This window comes from Eleutherodactylus coqui, chromosome 6 (genome assembly GCF_035609145.1).
Source record: "Eleutherodactylus coqui strain aEleCoq1 chromosome 6, aEleCoq1.hap1, whole genome shotgun sequence".
Lineage (NCBI taxonomy): Eukaryota > Metazoa > Chordata > Amphibia > Anura > Eleutherodactylidae > Eleutherodactylus > Eleutherodactylus coqui.
In genome coordinates, this window is record NC_089842.1 from 79,639,350 (window position 1) to 79,666,558 (window position 27,209).

Consider the following 27,209-nt stretch of genomic DNA (forward strand, 5'->3'; position numbering starts at 1 on the left):
TTAAATCCCCGGCTGCTGAATACTACTCACAGCAGTTCAGGAGAACTGCCGGCCGGCCGCGGCTGAACTCCGTCTGCCGGGACAAGGGGAGTATTTTTTTTTACTTTTTACACATTTCTGGATGCTTTTCAGGGAAGGGCTTATATTTTTAAGTCCTTCCCGAAAATTCATTGTGCGATTGCAGGCAGCTCATTGCTTTCAATGGAGCCGGCTGTATTGTGGGCTCCATTGAATTCAATGGGCAAACATCATTCTTCTCTGCCACAGCTGTTACAGCTGTGGCAGAGGAGAATGATTTGTCTAGTATATGTTCTCAATGGGGTCGGCGCTGCTGCCGCTGGCTCCATTGAGCGCATATAGAAAGAAGAACAGGAATCGCAGAACGCAGATAGGTGCGACCTGTGATTTCTGTTCTATAATTTATCGGACTAGCGCATAAAAAGTGCTCATGTGTCCGATACCATTGCAAAGCAATGGTTCTATAACATCGCAGATCGCATGCGCATGCACAGATCGCACGAAAAATCGCCCGTGTGACCGAGGCCTAAAAATGATTTTCATGTAAAATTTGTAATTAAAAATTAACTTTATAAGTCTATTTTCATTTATTTTGAGGTATTGCCTTATTTAACATAGATTACTGAATTGTCAGGAAACTTGATGTTCTATGACAAAACAGAGGTACCGTATATACCGGCGTATAAGGCGACGGGGCGTATAAGACGACCCCCCAACTTTCACCCTATACGCCGGTATTACAGTGGAGAAAAAAAAAATCAGTACTCACCTCCCCCGGCATTCTGTCGCGCTCCGGCAGGATGTCGCTCGCTCCTCGTCCCCGGCGCAGCATTGCTTTCTGAATGCGGGGCTTGAAATCCCCGCCTCCAGAAAGCTAATACACACGCCATCAGCCAGTTACATCCATTCAATGACATCATTGAATGGCTGTGATTGGCTAAAACACATGTGGCTTCAGCCAATCACACTATTCAATGACATCATTGAATGGGTGTGATTGCTAACACACGTGCGCCTTCAGCCAATCACAGCCATTTAATGATGTCATTGAATAGCTGTACCGGCTGACGGCGTGTGTATTAGCTTTCTGGAAGCGGGGATTTCAAGCCCCGCATTCAGAAAGCAATGCTGCGCCGGGGACGAGGAGCGAGCGACATCCTGCCGGAGCGCGACAGAACGCCGGGGGAGGTGAGTAATGATTTTTTTTTTTACACTTTTTTTTTTTGTATTACCGGCGCATAAGACGACCCCCGACTTCAGAGCAGATTTTTCGGGGTTCAAAAGTCGTCTTATACGCCGGTATATACGGTAATTTTCAGATACAGCGTGCAGAAAAATATAAAGATTACGTGAAATAACCAAAACAGCTCTTATAATTTTTTTTGCAGACCTGTGTTATAGTCTATTGAATATAGAAAATAAGAGAACTATGCAGAGAATTTGTGGAAACTTTTTTTTTACTCCTTAGGACCATGAAGAACAGACAAGTGCAGGGGACATGGTCCTTTGTGTTTTTGATGCTTCTTTTTAAAGGTGTATACAACATAGGTATGTTAAAACATTATTTCAATATTATAATACTGATTCTTATTTTTGAAAGCACTTTTATAAACTGCCCTACGTACAAAAACATAGCTACTAAAATACCACTCCCCAAGTAAAAGACTATATCGGAATAATCCGTTAATTTAGGTGATACCCAAGGGGTATTAAAGCCTCATTAACCAGGTATGCCCAATAGTTTGTATAGTGCACCAGAGAAGAACACAACATTGAACAATTTGTACTCGTTCCAAAGCTCTTCTGCAGGAAGTAGCTCATTCACAGGAGTTTTTATTGCAAAAGTTAGAATAAAGAAAGGTATAGTCCAATCACAGTGGACAACACCCTAAAATACATTTTATTACTGTAGAAAAGTAACACATCATCACAAAGTCTAAAGGCCCATTTAGACAGGATGAATGTCGGGTAAACGATGCCCGACACTTGTCCCCACACATACTCGCTCTCGTGCTGCTGTATGGGAGCTAGTATTGTTGGCTCACAGCAGGGCAGCTGCAGGAGAGTGCTTTCCCCGCCCCTCTCCATTTACTTAACATAGCGGCTGTTCAGTACTGAACGCCTGCTATATACACTGAGGGATCAGCATAAGTTTGTCACCGAAAGGACCAAAAATAATAAAACTTAGCTTTTATTGATTTTTAAATAATAAAAAGGCGTCCTTATATTTTCTCATATGTGCTAAAAGTCACACAATAATTAAAAACAGTAGGGCTTAGATATATAGATGAACACTGCTCTGTCCCAACAATCTAGGTGCATTGGCCGGGAATCAAACCCGGGCCTCCCGCGTGGCAGGCAAGAATTCTACCACTTCTACCACTTTTGTATTCCCTGATGTCTTTTTCTATCCAGGGTTACTCAGATTTCTATTTGTCAATGACTTGCACCGCCAGATGTTTATTAAAGTGTGGTGAAGCACTCACTGTCAGTGACCTTGAACACTTTTAGTTCTCTATCACAGGGTAGGCCTGATGTCCTCTGATTAGTCACGGTACAGTGATGTCTGTTAATCTACAGTCAGTAATATTGTACCTGACACACACATTTACTAGTACTGTCGTCCCATTTATAACAGTTGCTCATTAATATTGCTTGGGTCGTATTTGTTCTTATTATTTCTAGAACAATATCGCGGTGATTGATTTATATAGAAATCACCCCGATATGTCACCATTAGGTGTTAAGTCCGGAGTATGTTTTTGTATAACGCAGACCCAAGCTTATATTGGCTTGATACTCTATGGTATTCCCTTATGCCTATGACTGATCGCATGCGCCATTCATTTCTTATGGCTCATGTGATTATATACCAAGGTTAATTGCAACCAGACGACAGTTTCAGTGATTATCAAGGATAGAGATAAGTTGTTCCAAATAATAATGGGTTTTCAATATGTTCTCTCTCCTACTTATACATAGGCTCTATTCCGGAGAGATGATGCTCCCACTTGTATAAGTGATTATTACAGGTAGAACGTATATAAGATGAATAAAGACAGTGGCTGCATTAAATGGAACAGCTGCAGTATTCTCCTTCAGGATTTAAATAGCTGCAATAAAATGCTCTGTCCCAACAATCTAGGTGCATTGGCCGGGAATCGAACCCGGGCCTCCCACGTGGCAGGTGAGAATTCTACCGCTTCTACCACTTTTGTATTCCCTGATGTCTTTTTCTATCCAGGGTTACTCAGATTTCTATTTGTCAATATGTTCTCTCTCCTACTTATACATAGGCTCTATTCCGGAGAGATGATGCTCCCACTTGTATAAGTGATTATTACAGGTAGAACATATATAAGATGAATAAAGACAGTGGCTGCATTAAATGGAACAGCTGCAGTATTCATCTATGAGCTACTCATCCTTCAGGATTTAAATAGCTGCAATAAAATGCACATAGATAGTTTGGTGGTAGCCCAGAATGAATTCTAGGCTATCACCTATATCCAATGCCCTTTTGGATAAATCTCTGTCTCTGTATATGCAGTCTGTTGTGATGCACCAACAGCTGCTGACTAGAGTGATAATGATAGACTCTGTCTGTTATAGTTGTAGTTGTATATGTCTACGTGGGTTGCATTATGATGAACATACAACCCCCACATAGATTAGTTCTTATGGAGAGAATCGGCCCATGGAACCTATCCCTCCCTCTCCATCTACGCGTTTCCACAACCTTGGAGATGGTTGCTTCCTCAGGATGGAGCTAACCTAACATGACCAGCCTCTCAGGCTGTCAGGATGTAAAATGAGCTCATTTTACATCCTGACAGCCTGAGAGGCTGGTCATGTTAGGTTAGCTCCATCCTGAGGAAGCAACCATCTCCAAGGTTGTGGAAACGCGTAGATGGAGAGGGAGGGATAGGTTCCATGGGCCGATTCTCTCCATAAGAACTAATCTATGTGGGGGTTGTATGTTCATCATAATGCAACCCACGTAGACATATACAACTACAACTATAACAGACAGAGTCTATCATTATCACTCTAGTCAGCAGCTGTTGGTGCATCACAACAGACTGCATATACAGAGACAGAGATTTATCCAAAAGGGCATTGGATATAGGTGATAGCCTAGAATTCATTCTGGGCTACCACCAAACTATCTATGTGCATTTTATTGCAGCTATTTAAATCCTGAAGGATGAGTAGCTCATAGATGAATACTGCAGCTGTTCCATTTAATGCAGCCACTGTCTTTATTCATCTTATATATGTTCTACCTGTAATAATCACTTATACAAGTGGGAGCATCATCTCTCCGGAATAGAGCCTATGTATAAGTAGGAGAGAGAACATATTGACAAATAGAAATCTGAGTAACCCTGGATAGAAAAAGACATCAGGGAATACAAAAGTGGTAGAAGCGGTAGAATTCTCACCTGCCACGTGGGAGGCCCGGGTTCGATTCCCGGCCAATGCACCTAGATTGTTGGGACAGAGCATTTTATTGCAGCTATTTAAATCCTGAAGGAGAATACTGCAGCTGTTCCATTTAATGCAGCCACTGTCTTTATTCATCTTATATACGTTCTACCTGTAATAATCACTTATACAAGTGGGAGCATCATCTCTCCGGAATAGAGCCTATGTATAAGTAGGAGAGAGAACATATTGAAAACCCATTATTATTTGGAACAACTTATCTCTATCCTTGATAATCACTGAAACTGTCGTCTGGTTGCAATTAACCTTGGTATATAATCACATGAGCCATAAGAAATGAATGGCGCATGCGATCAGTCATAGGCATAAGGGAATACCATAGAGTATCAAGCCAATATAAGCTTGGGTCTGCGTTATACAAAAACATACTCCGGACTTAACACCTAATGGTGACATATCGGGGTGATTTCTATATAAATCAATCACCGCGATATTGTTCTAGAAATAATAAGAACAAATACGACCCAAGCAATATTAATGAGCAACTGTTATAAATGGGACGACAGTACTAGTAAATGTGTGTGTCAGGTACAATATTACTGACTGTAGATTAACAGACATCACTGTACCGTGACTAATCAGAGGACATCAGGCCTACCCTGTGATAGAGAACTAAAAGTGTTCAAGGTCACTGACAGTGAGTGCTTCACCACACTTTAATAAACATCTGGCGGTGCAAGTCATTGACAAATAGAAATCTGAGTAACCCTGGATAGAAAAAGACATCAGGGAATACAAAAGTGGTAGAAGTGGTAGAATTCTTGCCTGCCACGCGGGAGGCCCGGGTTTGATTCCCGGCCAATGCACCTAGATTGTTGGGACAGAGCAGTGTTCATCTATATATCTAAGCCCTACTGTTTTTAATTATTGTGTGACTTTTAGCACATATGAGAAAATATAAGGACGCCTTTTTATTATTTAAAAATCAATAAAAGCTAAGTTTTATTATTTTTGGTCCTTTCGGTGACAAGTTTCATTAAAGTTGAAAAAGGATTTCATTGCTACGGTGACAAGAGGGATCAGCATAAGGGTTCATTGTCCATCGTTTCTGCAGCATAAAAGATGGACAATGAGCTGAACGTTGATCGTTCAGTGTAAATAGCAGCCGTTCAGTACTGAACGGCTGCTATGTTACGTCAGTGGAGAGAGGCGGGAGAGAGCAAGGAGAAATATCTCCTATAGCCGCCCCGTCCCGCTGCTGGCCGCTCTGTGAGCGAGCCAGTTATACTGGCTCCCATGCAATAGCATGGGAGTGAGTGTATGCGGGGACGAGTGTTGGGCATCATTTACCCAACATTCGTCCCATCTAAATGGAGCTTAACACTGACTAATGAATAGATAATGTGCTTACATTATCTTACACTGATAAGAGTAACCGAATTCAGATACAAAAACTAATGCAACTTTTACACAGGACGATTATCATTCAGATTCCCGCGCTCCCAAGGGAGTCTGAATGATGCTCATCCTGTGTAAACAAAGGCGATACCTCTATAGCTGAACAAGAAAATTGTTCAGCTTTTCAGTTTCTGCATGAAAAAACCTGAACGACTTACTGTTACGTGTAAACAGCAGTTGTTTACTTTTGAACGACTGTCTGCTTACTGTGAATGGAGGAAGTGGAGAAACAATACTGGTAGCCCGGCGCCGCTCTCCAATGAATTTCAACAGGCAGTAGGATAAGAATTATCCAACTTCTCTTTTTACTGTATCAATTAAAACCAGCAGATACGTGTTTCGGGGTAGGTCCCTTCATCAGTCAAGCTAGGTTAAATATAACTCTTGGGACTGGACAATAAACCCAAAAGCGCTGATGTTACCAGAAGGTGCTATTAGACCACCAGCCCTTTTGGGCTTATTCTCCAGCCCCAAGAGTTATGTCTAACCTAGCTTGACTTATGAAGGGGCCTACCCCGAAAAACACGTATCTGCTGGTTTTAATTGACACAATGAAAAGAGAAGTTGGATAAATCTTATCCCACTGCCTGTTGAAATTCATTGGAGAGCAGCGCTGGGCTACCATTGTTGCTTTTCCAGTTGCTCCATTTTGTCCACCAGTTGGTGGCTTTATCTGGTCGACACCACTTTCTAGTGAAATTCATTTTCACACAAATCTACACTCTTTTTCCTTCAGCTCTTTGAGGCTTCTAATCCCCGGACATTATACCAGGCTCTGGACCCTCATACACACCTGGTTTGCTTCACCCCTTTTCTATCACTTTTTACTGTGAATAGAGGCGGCGGAGGGGAGAATGCTCTCCAGCCCCTCAGCCTCCACTCAGGCAGAGCTCTGAGCGATGTCCACGATACTTTCTCCAGTGTGACAGCACAGGAGCAAGCATCACTGGAACAAGCTGTTCACCATTGTTTGTCTCACAGCTTGTCCCATGTAAAAAGACCAATGATATTGTCTCCTGGAAACAATCAAACTCTCCCACTACGAAGGATAGCTCAGTCATATCTGTGCTGTTTTATGAGCTTCATATTAAGCTATATTAACCCTTAAAAAAAGAGTGTTAGACAAATCATCCTAATACTTTCACAACCATAATTACTATAATACTGCCCATATGTATAAGAATGTAACTGCTATAATACTGCTGCTATGTAAAAGACTATAATTGCTGTAATATTGTTCCCTATATACAAGAATATAACTGCTATAATACTGTCCCCTACATACAAGAATATAACTATTATAATATTTCTCCCCTATGTACAAGCATATAACTACTATAATACTGCTTCCTATGTACAAGAATATAACTACTATAATACTGCTCCTATGTACAAGAATATAACTACTATAATACCGCCCCCTATGTACAAGAATATAACTACTATAATACTATCCCCTATGTACAAGAATATAACTACTATAATACTGCCTCCTATGTACAAGAATATAACTACTATAATACTGCTCCTATGTACAAGAATATAACTACTATAATACTGCTCCTATGTACAAATATATAGCTACTATATTACTTTCGTCTATATACAAGAATAAAACTACTATAATACCGCCTCCTATGTACAAGAATATAACTACTATATTACTACCCCCTATGTACAAGAATATAACTACTATAATACTGTTGTTTATATACAAGCATATAACTACTATAATACTGCTCCTATGTACAAGAATATAACTTCTATAATACTGTCGTCTATGTACAAGAATATAACTACTATAATACTGCTCCTATGTACAAGAATATAACTTCTATAATACTGCTCCCTATGTACAAGAATATAACTACTATAATACTGCTCCTATGTACAAGAATATAACTACTATAATACTGCCCCCTATGTACAAGAATATAACTACTATAATACTGCTCCCTATATACAAGAATATAACTACTATAATACTGCTCCTATGTACAAGAATATAACTACTATAATACTGCTCCTATGTACAAGAATATAACTACTATAATACTACCCCCTATGTACAAGAATATAACTACTATAATACTGCCTCCTATATACAAGAATATAACTAATATAATACTGCTCCTATGTACAAGAATATAACTTCTATAATACTGTCGTCTATGTACAAGAATATAACTACTCTAATACTGCCTTCTATATACAAGAATATAACTACTATAATACTGCTCCTATGTACAAGAATATAACTGCTATAATACTGCTCCCTACATACAAGGATATAGCTACTATAATACTGTTGTTTATATACAAGCATATAACTACTATAATACTGCTCCTATGTACAAGAATATAACTACTATAATACTGCTCCCTATGTACAAGAATATAACTACTATAATACTGCTCCTATGTACAAGAATATAACTACTATAATACTGCCCCCTATGTACAAGAATATAACTACTATAATACTGCTCCCTATGTACAAGAATATAACTACTATAATACTGCTCCTATGTACAAGAATATAACTACTATAAAACTGCTCCTATGTACAAGAATATAACTAGTATAATACTGCCCCCTATGTACAAGAATATAACTAGTATAATACTGCCCCCTATGTACAAGAATATAACTACTATAATACTGCTCCTATGTACAAGAATATAACCACTATAATACTGCTCCCTATGTGCAAGAATATAACTACTATAATACTGCCCCCTATGTACAAGAATATAACTACTATAATACTACTTCCTATATACAAGAATATAACTACTATAATACTGCCTCCTATGTACAAGAATATAACTACTATAATACTACTCCTTTGTACAAGAATATAACTACTATAAGGCCTTAGTCACACGGGCGTTTTTTCCCGCGATTTGGCCGATCGCATGACGGATGCGCATCCGCAAATGGCGTGACCGGGGCCAAAAAATCGCCCAAAAAATCTGCTCCTAGCCGTGTTTCATTAGAAACGGACCGGAGCTGTCCAGCGCATTGAATTCAATGGAGCCAGCAATACAGCCGGCTCCATTGAAAGCAATGCGCTGCGGGCGAGCGCGGGATGAATTGTCGGGAAGGGCTTAAATATATAAGCCCTTCCCTGCAATTCATCCAGAAATGTGTTAAAATAAAAAAAAATGTATACTCACCTTTCCGCTGCAGCCGGAGTTCAGCCGCGGCCGCCGGCAGTTCTCCTGGACTGCTTCTCTGTACTATTCAGCTGAGAGCTGCCCCTGATTGGTCCCACTGAGCCAATGAGAGGCAGCAGTCACTCACCCATTCATGAATTCATGAATGGGTGTGTGAGTGAGAGCTGCCTTTGATTGGTCAGGCTGTGACCAATTAGAGGCAGCTTATTCAGCAGGCGTGGATTTTAAAGCCCCGGCTGCTGAATAGTACAGAGAAGCAGTTCAGGAGAACTGACGGCGGCCGCGGCAGAACTCCGGCTGCAGCGGAAAGCTGAGTACACATTTTTTTTTTTTAACACATTTCTGGATGAATTGAAGGGAAGGGCTTATATATTTAACCCCTTCCTGACAATTCATCCCGCGCTCGCCGGCAGCCCATTGCTTTCAATGGGCAAACATCGTTCTTCTCTGCCACAGCTGTTACAGCTGTGGCAGAGAAGAATGATTTGTCTTCTATATGTTCTCAATGGGGTCGGCGCTGCTGCCACTGGCTCCATTGAGCGCATATACAGAGAAGAACAGGAATCGCAGAACGCAGATAGGTGCGATCTGCGATTTCTGTTCTAAAATTTATCGGACGAGCGCATAAAAAGCGCTCATGTGTCCGATACCATTTCAAAGCAATGGTTTTGTAAAATCGCCGGACGCATGCGCATGCGTAAATAGCGTGAAAAAACGCCCGTCTGACTAAGCCCTAATACTGCTCCCTATGTACAAGGATATAGCTACTATAATACTGTCGTCTATATACAAGAATATAACTACTATAATACTGCCCCCTATGTACAAGAATATAACTACTAGAGATGAGCGAGCACCAAAATGCTCGGGTGCTCGTTACTCGAGTCGAACTTTCAGTGATGCTTGAGAGTTCGTTTCGAGTAACGAACCCTATTGAAGTCAATGGGTGACTCAAGCATTTTTGTATATGACCGATGCTCGCTAAGGTTTTCATTTGTGAAAATCTGGGAAATTCAAGAAAGTGATGGGTACGACACAGAAACGGATAGGGCAGGCGAGGACCTACATGTTGGGCTGCATCTCAAGTTCCCAGGTCCCACTATTAAGCCACAATAGTGGCAAGAGTGAGACCCCTCCCCCCCCGGACTGTCAGCATAGCGATCATTCTCCTCTGCCACAGCTGTAACAGCTGTGGCAGAGAAGAACGATGTTAGCCCATTGAATTCAATGGAGCCGGCAATACAGCCGGCTCCATTGAAAGCAATGGGCTGCCGGCGATCGCGGGATGAATTGTCGGGAAGGGCTTAAATATATAAGCCCTTCCCTGCAATTCATCCAGAATTGTGTAAAAATAACAAAAAATATACTCACCTTGTCCCGGCAGAACGATGTTAGCCCATTGAATTCAATAGAGCCGGCAATACAGCCGGCTCCATTGAAAGCAATGGGCTGCCGGCGATCGCGGGATGAATTGTCGGGAGGGGCTTAAATATATAAGCCCTTCCCTGCAATTCATCCAGAAATGTGTAAAAATAAAAAAAATATATATACTCACCTGGTCCCGGCAGACGGAGTTCAGGGCGGCCGGCTGCAGTTCCCTGAACTGCTCTGAACAGCTGTGAGTAGTATTCAGCAGGCGGGGATTTAAAATCCCCACCTGCTGAATGAGCTGCCTCTGATTGGTCACAGCCTGACCAATCAGAGGCAGCTCTCACTCACACCCATTTATGAACTCATGAATGGGTGAGTGAGTGCTGCCTCTGATTGGCTCAGCGCAGGGCCAATCAGAGGCAGCTCTCAGCTGTCATTCAGCTGAGAGCTGCCCCTGAGCCAATCAGAGGCAGCACTCACTCACCCTTTCATGAATTCATGAATGGGTGTGAGTGAGAGCTGCCTCTGATTGGTCAGGCTGTGACCAATCAGAGGCAGGTCATTCAGCAGGTGGGGATTTTAAATCCCCGGCAGCTGAATACTACTCACAGCTGTTCAGAGCAGTTCAGAAGGACTGCAGCCGGCCGCGCTGAACTCCGTCTGCCAGGACTAGGTGAGTATATATATTTTTTTATTTTTACACATTTCTGGATGAATTTCAGGTAAGGGCTTATATATTTAAGCCCTTCCCGACAATTCATCCCGCGATCACCGGCAGCCCATTGCTTTCAATGAAGCCGGCTGTATTGCCGGCTCCATTGAATTTAATGGGCTAACATCATTCTGCCGAGACAAGGTGAGTATATATTTTTTTTATTTTTACACATTTCTGGATGAATTGTAGGGAAGGGCTTATATATTTAAGCCCTTCCCGACAATTCATCCCGCAATCGCCGGCAGCCCATTGCTTTCAATGGAGCCGGCTGTATTGCCGGCTCCATTGAATTCAATGGTCAGTGCTCGTTTAATCGAGACGAGTACCGCGTGGTGCTCGTCTCGAGTAACGAGCATCTCGAGCACCCTAATACTCGAACGAGCATCAAGCTCGGACGAGTATGCTCGCTCATCTCTAATAACTACTATAATAGAACATTTTTAATATTTTGTCTATTTACATGAATATATGATTCTTTGCTGGTTAATAGGAATTACATAGTGATGTGCTGAACGGATTATCTGTTGTTGTTTTCTAGTGGACCAGGTGAAATTGGGGAGCAATGTTATTGCCTGGAAGGGCTCTTGTGTCATTTTACCTTGTGAAATCATTTCTAATGCAGACATTCACAACTACACGTGGTATCATAACTCAGTATATGATGATCAAGAAAAGAATTTTGAAGGAGCCATTGTTTATCAAAGTAAAGGCAATTTGGAGATAGACAATTCTTTTAAGGACAGAGTAAAACACAGAGCAAATACAGTTAAGGACTGCACTATATTAATAAGGGACCTTCAGAGTGAACACGATGGACGTTACCAGATCAGGCTGATGGGGAAGGAAAAGGGGAAGAATAAAGACTGGAAATGGATGTCTTCAAACATGAGCCTTACAGTGAGGGGTAAGTTACTTACTATTGCTATTTAGTGAGTGCTATTTACAGTACTTTTATAGAACTCAGCCTGCAGTACCAACCTGGGCCGCTGCTCATTGTACAGAGGTGTCTGCTTCCTGCAGCAAAACAGCACTTTACACAGACATTGGCCCAGAGGAACAACTGGTTGCTGGGGATTCCTGGACGGTATTAAATGTCATATGCAAGTCATATAATGGCTGGAAATAGTGTTATTGTGAAGTAGTGTTGTTTCTCATGTACACACGCAACAGCTTATTCTGTAAAGTTTATTCCGAATAGTAGGTACATTTTAAAGGGGTTGTACCAGAATTACAAGTTATTCTTTATCCACAAGATAGGGGATAAATTACAGATCGGTGTGGGCCTCACCGCTGAGATTCCTCTCTTACCTGCAGTGACGCCAACCTTAATAGAACCTTGGCCGAGCATATGTGGTCAGCACTCCAATCCCTTCAGTGGGGCTGACGGAAATACTCGAACACTTGCTGCTCTGGTATATCTGGGCATCTACAGCGGTCCCATTGAAAATAAGCGGAGTGACAGCAGACTTGCATGACCGTCTCTCCATTCAATTTCCTACTCATGTTATGGGGTGCAATAAACCTGTAGTGAGGAGGAACGGGGGACACGGGACCTCCATCCTCGGGATCAGTGGAAGTCTCAGTGGTGAGACCAGCACCAATCAGCAAGTTATTCCCTACCTTGTGGATAGGGGATAACTTGTAATTCTGGTGCTACCACATTAAGGCTCAATTTTACCCCCTCTGAAACTAAACTTTTCTTGGTCAGCAGAAATGTCTCCAGCAGCTCGTCTGTTTTTTGTTCATGTGGATTGAAAAATATCTTGCTTGCAACTTTTTTCTTTTAGATATTGCTCCGGATTTAAAATTAGATGCAGCTTCTGAAATGGAAGAAAACAAGAGAGTCACATTCACTTGCTCTATAGATTATTCTTGTCCTTCGAATGACCTCAGCCTGACTTGGCTTCATGATGTAAATGGGGCGGCCATAAAGAATGAAACACATAAGATAAGCATCACCACCACGCTGACGTTCGTCCCAACATGGAAAGACAACAAGAAGAATATCAGTTGTTTACTGTATAGGATGAATGAGATGGAAGGCAATGAAAGCATACAGCTTAATGTGAAATGTAAGAACTCCCATTCATGTACCTCTGTTTGTGTGTTATGAGGGTCAATTACATTGGGGTCATGAAGATGTTTGTGATGTTGAATACTCTTGTATAAAAAGACACAAGTATTGTAGGAGTGACACCGGCATTGGCTAACCAGAAAAGTTACATTTTAACCTCACATAGATTTATGGATCTAACACGCCAATGCGCTATTTTTACAGGTCATCAATGCGCAGTGGTGTTACCCATGGCCACCAGTTCTGGCTGTCATTCCCCATCCTGTGCAAATGACCTTCATACAATGCATTAGCGCACACTAGGTTTGTAGTTATAATTTTCAGTAACTACTGCATCACCTATTTCATTTTTTTGAACTTATTATAATAATTTTGGAATATTTCCAGATAGTTGTTACTGACAATACAGAGCAGCTCTAAGCTGCAACAATACATAAAGACAAAGACAATCCTAAGAACATTTTTGGAATTTCGTTTTTCAGATAAACCCCAAAATGTCACAATTATTGCAAAGAGTCCCACTATAAGTCTCCTGGAAGGGCAAAATATAACACTGGAGTGTTCTGTGGAAAGTAGCAATCCGCCAAATCCTAATATCATATGGTACAAAAATGGGCAGAAATTGGACTCGGAGGCTTATAAAAAAACAGTTGATGAATCAGGACAATACCATTGTGAAGCTCAAAACAGTATGGGCACAAGTAAATCAAATACTGTGGAAATTTCTGTGCTGCGTAAGTAATCACATCAGAACATATCTTGAGTTAATACCTATAAATCAGAATGGGAGGGGAAGGAAATACTTCTACCACATCAAAGGGGTTGTCTCAAGGCCACAGTGATTTTTTTTTTTTGCCCAGTCCCCCTTCTTAAGCATACATTACTATGCAGCAGTGTAAACGGCTTTTAAAGCAGGTTTCTACTCACAGTTCTGGTGTTTCAGCAACTTATAAAACTTCTTCCAAAGATGGCCGCCAGTTCTTTTCCCAAGGATGCACTGCGGTTTTCTCCCATGGTGCACCGCGGGTCTTCTCCCATGGTGCACCATGGGCTCTGTGCGTTCCATTGCCGATTCCAGCCTCCTGATTGGCTGGAATCGGCACACGTGATGGGGCGGAGCTACGCGATGACGTGTAGAAGGGGGCGGAGGCAGAACGCCACTCGTGCCCGGACGAACCAGAAGAAGAAGACCCTTCTGCCCAAGCGCGTCTAAAAAAGCAAGCAGACAGCGAAATTAGACGGAGCCATGGAGACGTGGACGCTAGCAACGGAGCAGGTAAGTGAATAACTTCTGTATGGCTCATATTTAATGCACGATGTATATTACAAAGTGCATTAATATGGCCATACAGAAGTGTATAACCCCACTTGCTTTCGCGAGACAACCCCTTTAAAGGGGCCTTCCAGTCTGGGAATCTTATGGCATATCTGTAGGATACCCCAAGCTGTTCCACCTCTGCAGAACCCAACTGACCACCGCCGTCCAGATGCTTGCATTGGCCAAGGATAGTTGGGGGTTACGGAAACAGTCCAGTAGGCTTCTCTGCATTGTTTCTATAACTCCCATAGGAGTGAATAGGAATTATGGAAGTGGTGTATGACAGTGAGCTATGCTGTTTCTACAACTTGGAGCTGCAGAAACAACGTAGCTCATTATGCTATGTTGGTTAGATAACTCTTCTTCACTTCTATAGAAGTTATGGGAACAAAGAGTTGTTTCTGTAGCTCCCAACTCACTTGCTGCTGCATATAGCCTAAAGGGGAGTGGGCAATCTTAGACATAGGTTTGGGTGTCAGAGGTGAAACCTACTTCTACCAGAATTTTATAGCATATCCTGTGGGTATAACATAAAAGTCCCAGATGGGAATAACCCTTCAAGTAATTTCTATTCCCCTAGTTGATTGCTTAGAAGATATCCTACTAACAATGGCTTCTCTCCCAATTTCCGAGAGACCCATGTATTTCATTTACAACTTTTTGTACTGTGATTCACGCCGTGTCGTATAAAATATTTCAGATCCTCCCAAACACATAACTATTCAAAAGCCGCAAGGAAATATAAAAGAAGGATTCCCTGTTACTCTGAATTGTTCTACTGTTGCAAACCCGCCAGTCTCCCATTACACCTGGTACAAGAATAAAATGCTGGTTTCTAATAGCACTGACAGCCGCTACAATTTCAGTAAGATAACAGAGAATGATTCTGGATTTTATGAATGTGAAGCTTCCAATAGTCAAGGATCCAACACATCTTCGCTCATGTACCTGGATGTAAAATGTGAGTATTCCTATGTTATCAAGGATGTTCTTCTAAATTTCACAGCACAGAGCTCTCCAATTATTTCTAAACTTGTGTTCACATGATCAGGTGATCCTGGAGTTCACAGAGTTCTCAGTCTTTGGACTTCAAAAATATTTTATAGCCCATAGAGATACATTAGGAGCAAAGACAAAACGATCAAAAACATTGCTATATGAATATTTTAGCCCATTGCTGCTTTCTTTAGAATCATCTCCAAATTGGGACACTGTCAATTGTACATTTGTCAGGTAAATGCAAAGACGAATTACTTAAGTGGGTTTGAAAATTTTAAACCAAACAGTATAACATGGCATAAAAAAGATCTTATAATACATTGTTATTGTAAATGGGTTTAAGTGTTGTTTTTTTAAGCGTTTTTGATTGTCATCCTCTTACCTAGCGATGTAGATATCATTGGTAAGTACAACGTTATTAGAGAAAATATCCCTATTAGCAGTAACTGCAGATTTACAACAAATTACAATTTTAGAAACGACTGGAATTTAACCCTTTACAATCCACTATCTGACGTCTGAAGACATTCTTATTAAAGGCTGTACAGCTCCGATGCCGGAAGCCGTCCGGCCGGGTATTCTTACTGTATATTACTGGCTGCTCTGTTGTCGAGGGCCTCTCCAGCATGTCATATACCGCAGTACTGGCTCTAGCCAGCAGATGGTGCCATTGTACAATGGCAGGGAGAGAAAGCCCCCTAGCAAACCCTGAATCCAAAATTGGATTGCAAAGGGTTAAAGCTCCTCAACTCATATGATCAAACATTAGATCTATTGGTAACTTGATGACTGATAACCCGTCATGTTGTAGCACTAATTACCATTATCATTACTGCTTCAAGTTTGATCAATTTTTTTCACTATTGTTTTTCTTAACTTTAACCGTTATTTTTAATTCATTGACATTACAATGCCTTTGCAGATGCACCAAGGAGTGTGAAAGTTGTTATAAAACCAGACAACAAACAATTCCATGAAGGAACAATGGTCACTTTTGAATGTGTTGTCAATAGTAGCAATCCAAATGTAACAAATATTGCATGGCATAAAAATGATAAACTTCATAAAACAGTAGGAAGTTATGAACAGGCAATCCGGGCAGAAGACGCAGGAACGTACACTTGTGAAGCGACAAATGAAATAGGGAATAAATTCTCAGATCGTGTTTCTATAGAGGTTCTTTGTAAGTATAACTTATTATTCTTCATTATATGGTATAATTACTTCAATCTGCATCAAATTATACACAAAGTCTGATGACCCAGTACTTGTTTCTGATAGCGGGGAATTTTGACATATTTTGCATCAAGCTCCTTTTTGAGAAAAGTTGATTTCTTAAATAGTTTAAGTAGTGTAAAGGGCAAACAATTGCATTTCACTTGCTTTTCATACTTGAGGATTTTCACACTGAAGAATTTTAGAAATCTGTGACTAACTAAAACATTGTACCTCAAACAATTATGGCTGAAATGGGAATATATTTCTGCAATGGACAGAAGTGGCTGTAAATACAGAAACAGCCGAATTGGTTGTGCGCAGCTGTTTTTGGGAACTCCTTTAGAAGTCAATGGTAGTTATGGAAAAAACATAGGAAACTACGCTGTTTCCATAACTCTGGTGTTACTGGAGCTTCATAGTTCACTGTGCTACACTTTTACAGACACAGTACGACACAACCAGTTCAACTATTTGCATTATCCCAGCCACCTCTGGCTGCCACATACAGCCGGGAGCTATAGTAAGAAGCATAGCTTATTGTGCTACACTTTTTCCATTACATGCATTCACTTCTATGTGCGTTAGGGAAACAATGTAACACAGCCAGCTCAGCGGTTTGCATAATCACAATAATCCTCTGACCGCTGTATGCAAATGGCTATTCCCATCTCTGCCATAATTGCCTGAGATGGGAAGAACTATTCACAGAGGCAAACAGAAGTCTAGATAGCCCCGACCTACCATCAAGGCCAGAGGCTCTGCCTCTCATATCATTGATTCTATCAGCTCTCTTTGTTCTAAAGCTTTAAGCTAGGTCAATCCTATTTACCTATATATCGGTGTTCAGCTTTTTGAAAATTACCAATATCAACTGACACCGATATATTACTATTCTAGGAGCTCATCGTCCCCATTAGGGAAAGATCTATTGCAAACTCCATAGATCTTTGTCTCTCGGTTTTTCAGACTTTCCTAGCTTTGGCTCAATTACTGGGTTATCAAGCATATGTTCAATACTATTCCTATACAATGGTGCTGTCATATAGACCCAGACAACAATATACAGACCAGCAATTGCTCTCATATATGTAACACCGGACATTGGTCCCAGTAGAAGTGCTACATTGAGCACTTGCGGTTTTTATCTGTATACACAAACTGAACAGAAGAATAAGCCATCTTTTGATCTTATAATACTTGTACCCATTCTCATTTTTATCGAATGTTTCGAGCGAATCTGGGTGTTCCATTAATAGATAAAAGTACACTCCCTATTGGGATGTTCGTAACATTTAGCTCAAACACGTTCCTGATGAACCGCTGACATAAAGCGGGGAAATGCGTCGAACTGAGTTATACAAAGAGCCTATTATTGTTGTGAAGAACTGGAACTGAGTTATACAAAGAGCCTATAAGGCTGGGTTTACACGGGGCGGATTTGCCGCGGAAATTCCATCCGGAATTTCGCCGCGGCAAATCTGCATGTGTCCGCTAATCCCGGGATTAGCCAGCCACGTGGACAAGATTTCTCAGAAATCTATCTCGTCCACACGGGACAGCTAATCCACTGCGGCAGCAGCATGTTCATTTTTTTTCTTCTTCCGCTGCGGCCGCGGGTTTGGAAGTAGCGCTTCTCCCAGCGGAAATCTTGCAGTTTTTCGCTTCGGCCAAACCACGAGATTTCCGCCGGGATTCCGCTGTCTGGGAACCCAGGCTTATTGTCGTGAAGAACTGAGTTATACAAAGAGCCCATTATTATTGTGAAAAATCTAGAAAAGTTATCAAATATTGAATATACACATGATTAGCTTATTTTTGCTGTTAAAGAGCCTACTATCATTGTGAAACAATCCAAAAAGTTATTAAATCTTTAAACTATATTTAAGTAGCTCTTTATTGCTAGTCATTGATACAAGAGAGTAAAACATACTATTTTATTAATGTTGGGTCTAGCTATATGCAGAGTAGTCTAAATCCTATTGGGAGTAATATTGACATATATCAGTGCAAGCCACAGTATTTGTTCTTTATGTAGTAAATGTGTGTCTGTCAGTCCTCTTTTCATTTCTTGTGCCCACGAGAGATATATATTTTTTAACTGGATGCTTAATAAAATGTAGGATTTTTTAAATTGTCTAAACTGTGAAGGGGAGATGGGAAGAATCCTTTAAATTCGACTTTGTTACTAATGATCAAATGGATAAAAACACATTACCAATATGTTAACTGTAGCTATTGATTTACATTATTACTAAAGATGAGCGAACACCAAAATGTTCGGGTTCGCGTTATTCGAAACGAACTTCCCGCTATGTTCGGGTGTTCGTTTCGAATAACGAACCCCATTGAAGTCAATGGGCGACCGGAACATTTTTGTATTTCGCCGATGCTCGCTAAGGTTTTCATGTGTGAAAATCTTGGCAATTCAAGAAAATGATGGGAACGACAGAGCAAGTTCTCCTCTGCCACAGCTGTAACAACTGTGGCAGAGAAGAACGATGTTAGCCCATTGAATTCAATGGAGCCGTCAATACAGCCGACTCCACTGAATGCAATGGGCTGCCGGCGATCGCGGGATGAATTGTCGGAAAGGGGTTAAATATATAAGCCCTTTCCTGCAATTCATCCAGAAATGTGTAAAAATAAAAAATATATATATACTCACGTGGTGCCGGCAGACGGAGTTCAGCGCGGCAGGCTGCAGTTCTCCTGAACTGCTCTGAACAGCTGTGAGTAGTATTCAGCAGCCGGGGATTTAAAATCCCCGCCTGCTGAATAAGATGCCTCTGAATGGTCACAGCCTGACCAATCAGAGGCCAGCCCTCACTCACACCCATTCATGAATTCATGAATGGGTGAGTGAGGGCTGCCTCTGATTGGCTCAGGGGCAGGAGAGCTGAGTATATATATATTTTTTATTTTTACACATTTCTGGATGAATTGCAGGAAAGGGCTTATATATTTAACCCCTTTCCGACAATTCATCCCGCGATCGCCGGCAGCCCATTGCATTCAGTGGAGTCGGCTGTATTGCCGGTTCCATTGAATTCAATGGGCAAACATCGTTCTTCTCTGTCACAGCTGTTACAGCTGTGGCAGAGAAGAAGGATTTGTCTTCTATATGTTCTCAATGGGGTTGGCGCTGCTGCCGCCGGCCCCATTGAGCGCATATAGAAAAGATTTCTCAGGGAAGAAAGTTAAAGTAACCCGAACATCCGAACATCGTGTGGTGTTCGTTACGAATAACGAACATCCCGAACACCCTAATATTCGCCCGAGCATCAAGCTCGGACGAGTACGTTCGCTCATCTCTAATTATTACAATGTATTCACAACTTTATATTTTATTTTTCATGGAAATATTTACCTTCTAGAAGTAATTTTTTGCCCCAAAAAATTACCTTCATTGTAATATGAATGAATTTTGATGTGTGAATGTATTCATAATATATGTTGCCAAATATTGTAATGACAGTTTTAACAATTTTTTATATCCTCTAACTTATTAGATCCACCAAAGAATTCAAAATGCACAATTGTAAGTGGGAATATCAGAAAAGAACAAGATCAAGTTAGTCTGCAATGTACATCCGACGAAAGTAATCCCAAAATTAGTAGCTATGAATGGTTCAAAAGCGAAGAACCATACAAAAACACAACATCAAAAACTCTACAGCTCCAAAAGGTGCAATGGACAGATTCAGGAATCTATACATGCAAGGCAACAAGTGCTATAGGAAGCAGCAAGAGAGCAACATGTCTACCCCTGATGATCCAATGTGAGTAGAAATGTATTCCTACCCATAGCAGACTATACACAGTTTGGGCATTTTTATATTTTTGTGCTATTGCAAAAAAATAACATTTCATTTTTGACATTATTTATGAAAATTTATAGAATAGACATAAATTAGCTCCAAAAGATAGCAATATAGAGAGAGTAATGTTATAAGAATGTTTCTCAGATATAAGAAATACTAAACTATACGAAATTTTGAACTCATCAAAAAAATTATGTTTTTGTACTGTAATATTAACTGCTTCATAAAGCAGCTATTTTTGGATTAATGGACACTTTATTTTTTTGTGTTTTTTCTTCATTATGTCCTCAGAGCCATACATTTTTAATTTTGCTATAGACTTCGCCGGCTGAGGGACTCCTTTTGTGAAGCAAATTGAAATTAATTAATGCCACCATATAATTGCAAAATTTTGTTTCCTTTTTTTGTGGGAAGAATAGAAAAAAGCAGAAATTCCACAATTTTGGGAGATTTGTTTTTTGAGTATCACTTTTAGGCCTTTTACTGTGTGGTGTAAACATGTTATCTTTATTCTGCGGGTCAATACAATTAAGACAATAATAGATTCCTATAGTTTTTATGGTTTAGTACTCACAGTAAACACACTTTTTTTTTTAAACTCGTTTTATTGAACAATTTGTATACATTATATGAATAAACAACTTTGTTTACATCACATGCTCTTGTGGTTCTGTAATTATAGACAATTCGTTACATTAACATATGTTGGTATTAGGTACATTGGGACATCATATTAGCACACGGCGTCAGTGGAGGGTCATAACTCCCCATGAATTACCGGTTTGTTCTAGGTGCGGTTGCTCTCAGCAGGTTTTGGAATCGGTCTTGCGTGAATATTGTGCTTGTTGATCCGCACCATCTTTCCCACACCTTATCAAACTTGTCGGGGCATTTTCTATTCTTGTATACTATTTTTTCGTATGGTAGGATAGCATTAATTATTTTCTGCCATTTTGAGAGTGTCGGGGGGGCGTCTATCCATCCAACGCAAAGCTATTGGCTTGCGGGTGTAGAATAGCGTCTTAGTGAGGAGTATTCTATCGTGGTATTGCCACTGCTCCTCGTCTAGGATGCCCAATAGGCACACTGCTGGGTCTTGTGGTACTGGTATACCCATCAGTTGGGTCAAGAACTCTGTTACTTCTCCCCAGTATGTGTAAATATTAGGGCAACTCCATATTAGATGGTTGAAGTTTGCATTAGGGGCTCTGCATCTGTGACATTGGTTTGTGGGAGTCCTCTTCATTTTATGCAGTCTGATCGGGGTCAGGTAGCACTGGTGCAGTATATATAATTGTGTCAGTTTGTTGTTTGCTGCTGGTGACACTGTGGTGTATGTGGACATCGCAGTCTCCCAGTCCTCATTAGTGAGAGTGGGGATGAGTTCTTTCCATCTTTCCACCACTGTCATTGGCGATTCGGGGATCTTGGATTGTAACAGGTGGGTGTATAGTGCCGATATCAGTCCTTTAGGCCCCTGGGTACACAGTATGCCTATTAATGGGTACTGAGAGAAGGGCTGTCTGGGTTCTGGGAATTGTGCTGTTAATGCGTGCCTAAGTTGTAAGTATCTATAGAAGCCTGTTCTTGGAATTTGGTATAGCTGTTGTAGTTGCTCAAATGAAATTAGTCCTTGGTCGCTGTATAGGTGCTCTAAAGTAGTGATTCCTAGATTTGTTCAGAATTGTTTATCTGGCAGGTTCACTAGGTGTGGTAGTGCTCTGTTGTCCCATAGAGGGGTCTCCAGAGGGGTGCCATTTCGTTTGGTCAGTAGCTTACATGCCTGCCACACATTGGTCGCAAGTCTGTGGATAGGTAGCATCTTCTTGGTCAACAGTCCTGGTTTTTCCAGGAGAATCCAAGGAGATGCCTCCGAGAGGAAAAACATCAAGTGGTGCTCAGAGTTGGGGAGGGAGGAGCCCGACAGCCAGTGACGGATATATCTGACCTGTCCCGCTAGATAATAGAGTTTGAAGTCTGGTAGTGCCATTCCTGCTATTTCTTTAGGTCGCTGTAGTGTGTCCATTCGGAGTTTGGCCCTGGTGTGTCCCCAAATAAATGATGTTATTAGGGAGTTGGTTTTTTTAAAGAATTTCTGTGGTATTGTTGTTTCTGCGTGTTCTAGACAGTACAAGTACTTGGGGAGTATTATCATTTTTATGAGATTTATTCTGCCTGCTACCGAAAGTGGCAGAGCGCTCCAGGATTTCAGTTTTAATTGTAGGGTTAGTAGGGGGGTGATGTTTAGATCTAGACTCAGGGTATGGTCTCTGGTAATATGGACTCCGAGGTATTTAAATTGGGGGGTAACCTGTAGGTTACAGAATACTTCCCCCGTCCGCCATCCCTCTGGTCTTAAAGGCATATATGTGGATATCTGCCAATTTATACGCAGGCCTGAAAAATTTCCAAATTGGTCTATTAGGCTGATGGCTAGTGGTAGGGTGTTCTTGGGGTCTGACATATATAATATTATGTCGTCTGCATGTAACCCTATCCTATCTTCTCTGGGTCCCACCTGAACACCTCTATACAAGGCGTGCTGTCGGATTCTTAATGCCAGGGGTTCTATGGCAATTGCGAACAGGAGGGGGAAAGCGGGCAGCCCTGTCGGGTCCCCCTGTGCAGCGGGAAGGAGGTGGAGGTCAGGCCGTTCACCACTACCCTAGCCGTCGGTGCCTTGTATAAGATAGAAATCCATCTAACAAATGCATCCCCGAATCCAAACCTCCATAGGGTCTTCATCAAGTTTGGCCATTCAACCGAGTCGAATGCCTTGGCTGCGTCTAATGAGGCCAGAGCGCAGTCCGATCCCCACCTCCACCCCACCTGCGTAATCACTTGCGTTCTTCTAATATTGTCTGACATAGATTTTCCGGGTATGAAACCTGTTTGGTCTGGATGTATAATGTCTTTTATAGCTTGGTTTAGGCGTGAAGCTAGTATTTTAGTGAGGATTTTGTAATCTGTGTTCAGTAATGAAATAGGCCTATACGAACTACAGTCTTCTGGGCTGTTTTCTGGCTTTAAGATGAGGACTATGGTGGCTTCTAACATTGATTCTGGGAGCTGTTTTTTATCGAATATATATTCATATAGGGAGAGTAGGTGTGGTATCATTTCTTTTTTGTATTGTTGATATACTTCTATCGGTAAACCATCCAGCCCTGGGGTTTTGTTCTTTGCCATGTCGTTTATTGCCTCCTCTATCTCTTCGATTGTTATGGGGGAGTCTAGTAGGGTCTTATGGTTATCTTGTAATTCTGGGAATATTGTGTCCGTTAAATAGAGTTCCAGGTCCCCGGGTGAGTAGTCGGTCCATGTTTGGTATAGATCGTTGTAGTATTGTTGAAATCTGTTCAAGATCTCTTTTGGGTCAGTGAGTATTACTCCTTGGTCTGACTTGACTCTTAATACAGTCTGGGGTGCTGATTCCTGTCGGGCCATCCAGGCTAATAGTTTACTGGATTGGTTTCCCAGTTCAAAAAAGGATTGTCAGGTGTAGAAAAGGTTCCTCTGGGCCTTTTCTTTTAAGTATATTAAGTAGTTCCTACCCGTCTGGAGCCATCTGTCTTTGTTGGTGTCTGTTGGATCTGCAATATATTCTCTCTCTAGCTGCTGGCATTGTTCTGCTAATAATTCTCCTTCTCGCGAGGTGGCTCTTTTTATAAAGGAGATTGAGGATCTGAAGCATCCCCTGAGATAAGCCTTGAATGCTTCCCACACCAGCATCTTATCTGAGTGTGCCTCATGTGCCTCATAATAGATTTGAAATTGGTCTGGTATGCGGTCGTTGGGGCCGAACAGCGAGAGCCAGAATGGGTGTATTTTAAGTCTTTTGTCCATAGTCAAACTTGGGTTTTTGAGGGTCAGGCGGATTGGTGAGTGGTCCGAGATCCTACGGGGAAGGAACTCTATAGAGTTGACTTTGGGAAATATTGAAGGAGATCCGAATATATAATCAATTCGACTAAGCGCGTGGTTGTGTGCTGCGTGGCAGGTAAACTCCTGTGATTGTGGGTGGAATATGCGCCATAAGTCCAGCCACCCCGTCACCGATATAATAGACACCAGTCGGGTCATGCCAGTGTCTCCCCCCCTCCGAGCACCACCCCCGAGTCTGTGCGCAGAGGGATCCATCACCATATTCATATCTCCCATGCAGATAATGGTTGCATCTGGTGAGAATGATGCGAATTGGATGCCGTCTGCCAAGATGGTTGTTGTTGCTGGTGGTGGGTTATAACAGCATGGAAGAACATATGGGTCGTTATTGATTTTAGCTCTTACAAATATATATCTACCTTCTGGATCTCTTTTAATCTGTTCCACCTCCCATCTTAATGACCTTCCTATTAGTATGGACACCCCTCTGGAGTATGTCGTGTGGCACGAGTGAGCCGACACCTGAACCCATGGCTTTAACAAAACTTTTGTGGTTTCGGGTGTAAGGTGGGTCTCCTGCAGGCATAGTAAATGTGGTCGCCAGGAGCGTATTAAGGAATTTATTGCTGTCCGCTTTCTGGCTGATCCCATGCCCCTGACATTCCATGACACGAAGACTACCTCCGCCATAGGCAAGGGCAGGTTAATCGGGTCCGGATAAATTTCTTTGTGGTTTTCTGCCTGTCTGGAGTTCCCCCATGACACCCAGTTACATTTTTATCATACGTCATGCAACAATAATTCAGTACATTCCTATAAACCACATTAAGCGCTTGATGCATACCTTTTTTTAACATTGTGGTAATATCTTACCAACTTAAAACTTAAACAACTTTCTTTCAAACCAAAAGTTAACTTTGAATACCTTCTCTATTGAAATACCAATCGTGGCGAACTTGCATTAGGGGGAACCTGCATAGTATAGCTTTAACTATGGCTATACTTGAGGTATTATTGTATTGGTGTAATCACAGTAAAAGACAACCTTAGTCCAGTAAGTTTTATCTGGGTGGGCCCCCTTGGGGGGGGGGGGGGGAGGAAATGAAAGGGAGGGAGGAAGTTTCCCCCTCTCTGGGCTTACCATTTTCATGTTTACTCTATTTGAGTACTAAATTGTGTTGCGGAGGGAAAAAAAAAAGGGAAGGGGGGGAGGGGAGCGAGGCAGGGAGTGGGGGCGGGCACAATGAATCAGGGGGAGATACAAGCTATTGTTACCTGGGAGAGGACATCTTGTCGCTATTATCTGAGGGGAGTGGGTTGAATATTTATCTTAGACGTTTGAGGTTTCGGTTCTGCATCTCAAATTTGGATCCTAGGACCTTTTATGTCTAGGGCGCTGTTTCTGGTATATATTACAGGGACTTTAAGTATACTTTTTCATGCTTATACAAGAGTCCCGTTACCTAGAGGAGGGAAGGAAACTGGTTAGATATACATTACAGTCCTTCTGGTGGACGTCTGGTAGCCAGCCAGTCTTCTGCTTCAGATGGTGAGGTAAAGAAGCGGGTGCGTTCTCCATCCACTACTCGTAGCCGCGCCGGGTATGCCATGGAGTACGATATTTGCAGGTCTCGTAGTCGCCGTTTGATTCCGAAGAATGATGCCCGCTGTTTCTGGAGGTTTGCTGAGAAATCCGGGAATATGGATATTGCAGCATTGTCATAGCGCAGGGGGCCTCCTTTTCTTGCAGCTTGTAGGATTATGTCTCTATCGCGTGAATTAAGTAATTTCGCCAGTAGAGGTCTGGGTGGTGCCCCAGGTATGGGTGGCTTCATGGGCACTCTGTGGGCTCGCTCAATTACAAAGACTTGTGAGAGTCCTGCATTGGGGAAGATTTCGCGGAGCCATTTTCCCATGAATTCTTCAGGTCTTTGCCCCTCAGCTCGCTCTGGTAGTCCCACTATGCGCAAGTTATTCCGTCGTGAACGGTTTTCGAGGTCATCCGCTTTTTGTCTCAAATATTCTGCTTTTTGTGTAAGGTCACGTATCGCGGTCGACATTGGGGAGACAGTGTCATCTAGTGTAGAGATTCTGTCCTCTGTGTTTGTAACGCGTTCTCTCAGGTTTTGAAGGTCTTGTCTTAGTAGGCTTACGTCCATTTTTACTTCGTCAATTTTGCCAGTAAGAGTGGCTGTGGACGTCTGTATTGCGGATAGGAGTTGCTCAGACAGTTGCTGTAGGGTTTGGACCGTGCCCTCCGGTGGTCCTGGGCTGGCGCTCTTTGCCGCCAGGGTCCCTGCTGTGGCGGGTGTAGTGGGTTCGGGGCCAGGGTCTTTACGGGGATCTCCCCTGGCGAATACTTTTAGTTTGTCGGCTGCTTGGCTCTGCCTGGTACGGCCCATTATGATGTCTTATAAGTTTTCCTCTTTTAGGAGGGGCGGTTTATATGGAGTGCTGGGGACCGGGCAGGGGCCCTATAAAGGTTTCTGTTTTATTCCTCCGCTTCTTCTGGGTATCTGCTGTGTGTACTAGATACTGGGTACTCTGCAGTGTGAAGCTGCTGTAGCTGCACTTTGGTGCTATTGTGGCCCTGGAGTCGCCCTTTGGTCAGGATTGTAGTGTTCACTTTGTTGTGCATGTGTCCCCCCCCCCTCTCCCTTTTCGGTGGGTAGCTGCTGGCTGTGCTGTGCCTTCTATGTATCTG

The 27,209-nt window shown here is 41.9% G+C and overlaps 1 protein-coding gene across 1 annotated transcript in view; it reads left to right on the forward strand.

The window, feature by feature from the left end:
• Window positions 1–1,497: 1,497 nt before the first annotated feature.
• Window positions 1,498–27,209, forward strand: part of LOC136631357 (B-cell receptor CD22-like) — a 35,060-nt gene continuing 9,348 nt past the window's right edge. Inside the window, exons 1-7 of the mRNA XM_066605624.1 lie at window positions 1,498–1,566; window positions 11,729–12,094; window positions 12,978–13,262; window positions 13,747–13,998; window positions 15,283–15,543; window positions 16,504–16,764; window positions 20,309–20,578. Of these exons, the coding sequence (XP_066461721.1) occupies window positions 1,536–1,566; window positions 11,729–12,094; window positions 12,978–13,262; window positions 13,747–13,998; window positions 15,283–15,543; window positions 16,504–16,764; window positions 20,309–20,578 (1,726 nt within the window). The 5' untranslated portion in view covers window positions 1,498–1,535. The remainder of the gene's footprint in view (window positions 1,567–11,728; window positions 12,095–12,977; window positions 13,263–13,746; window positions 13,999–15,282; window positions 15,544–16,503; window positions 16,765–20,308; window positions 20,579–27,209) is intronic.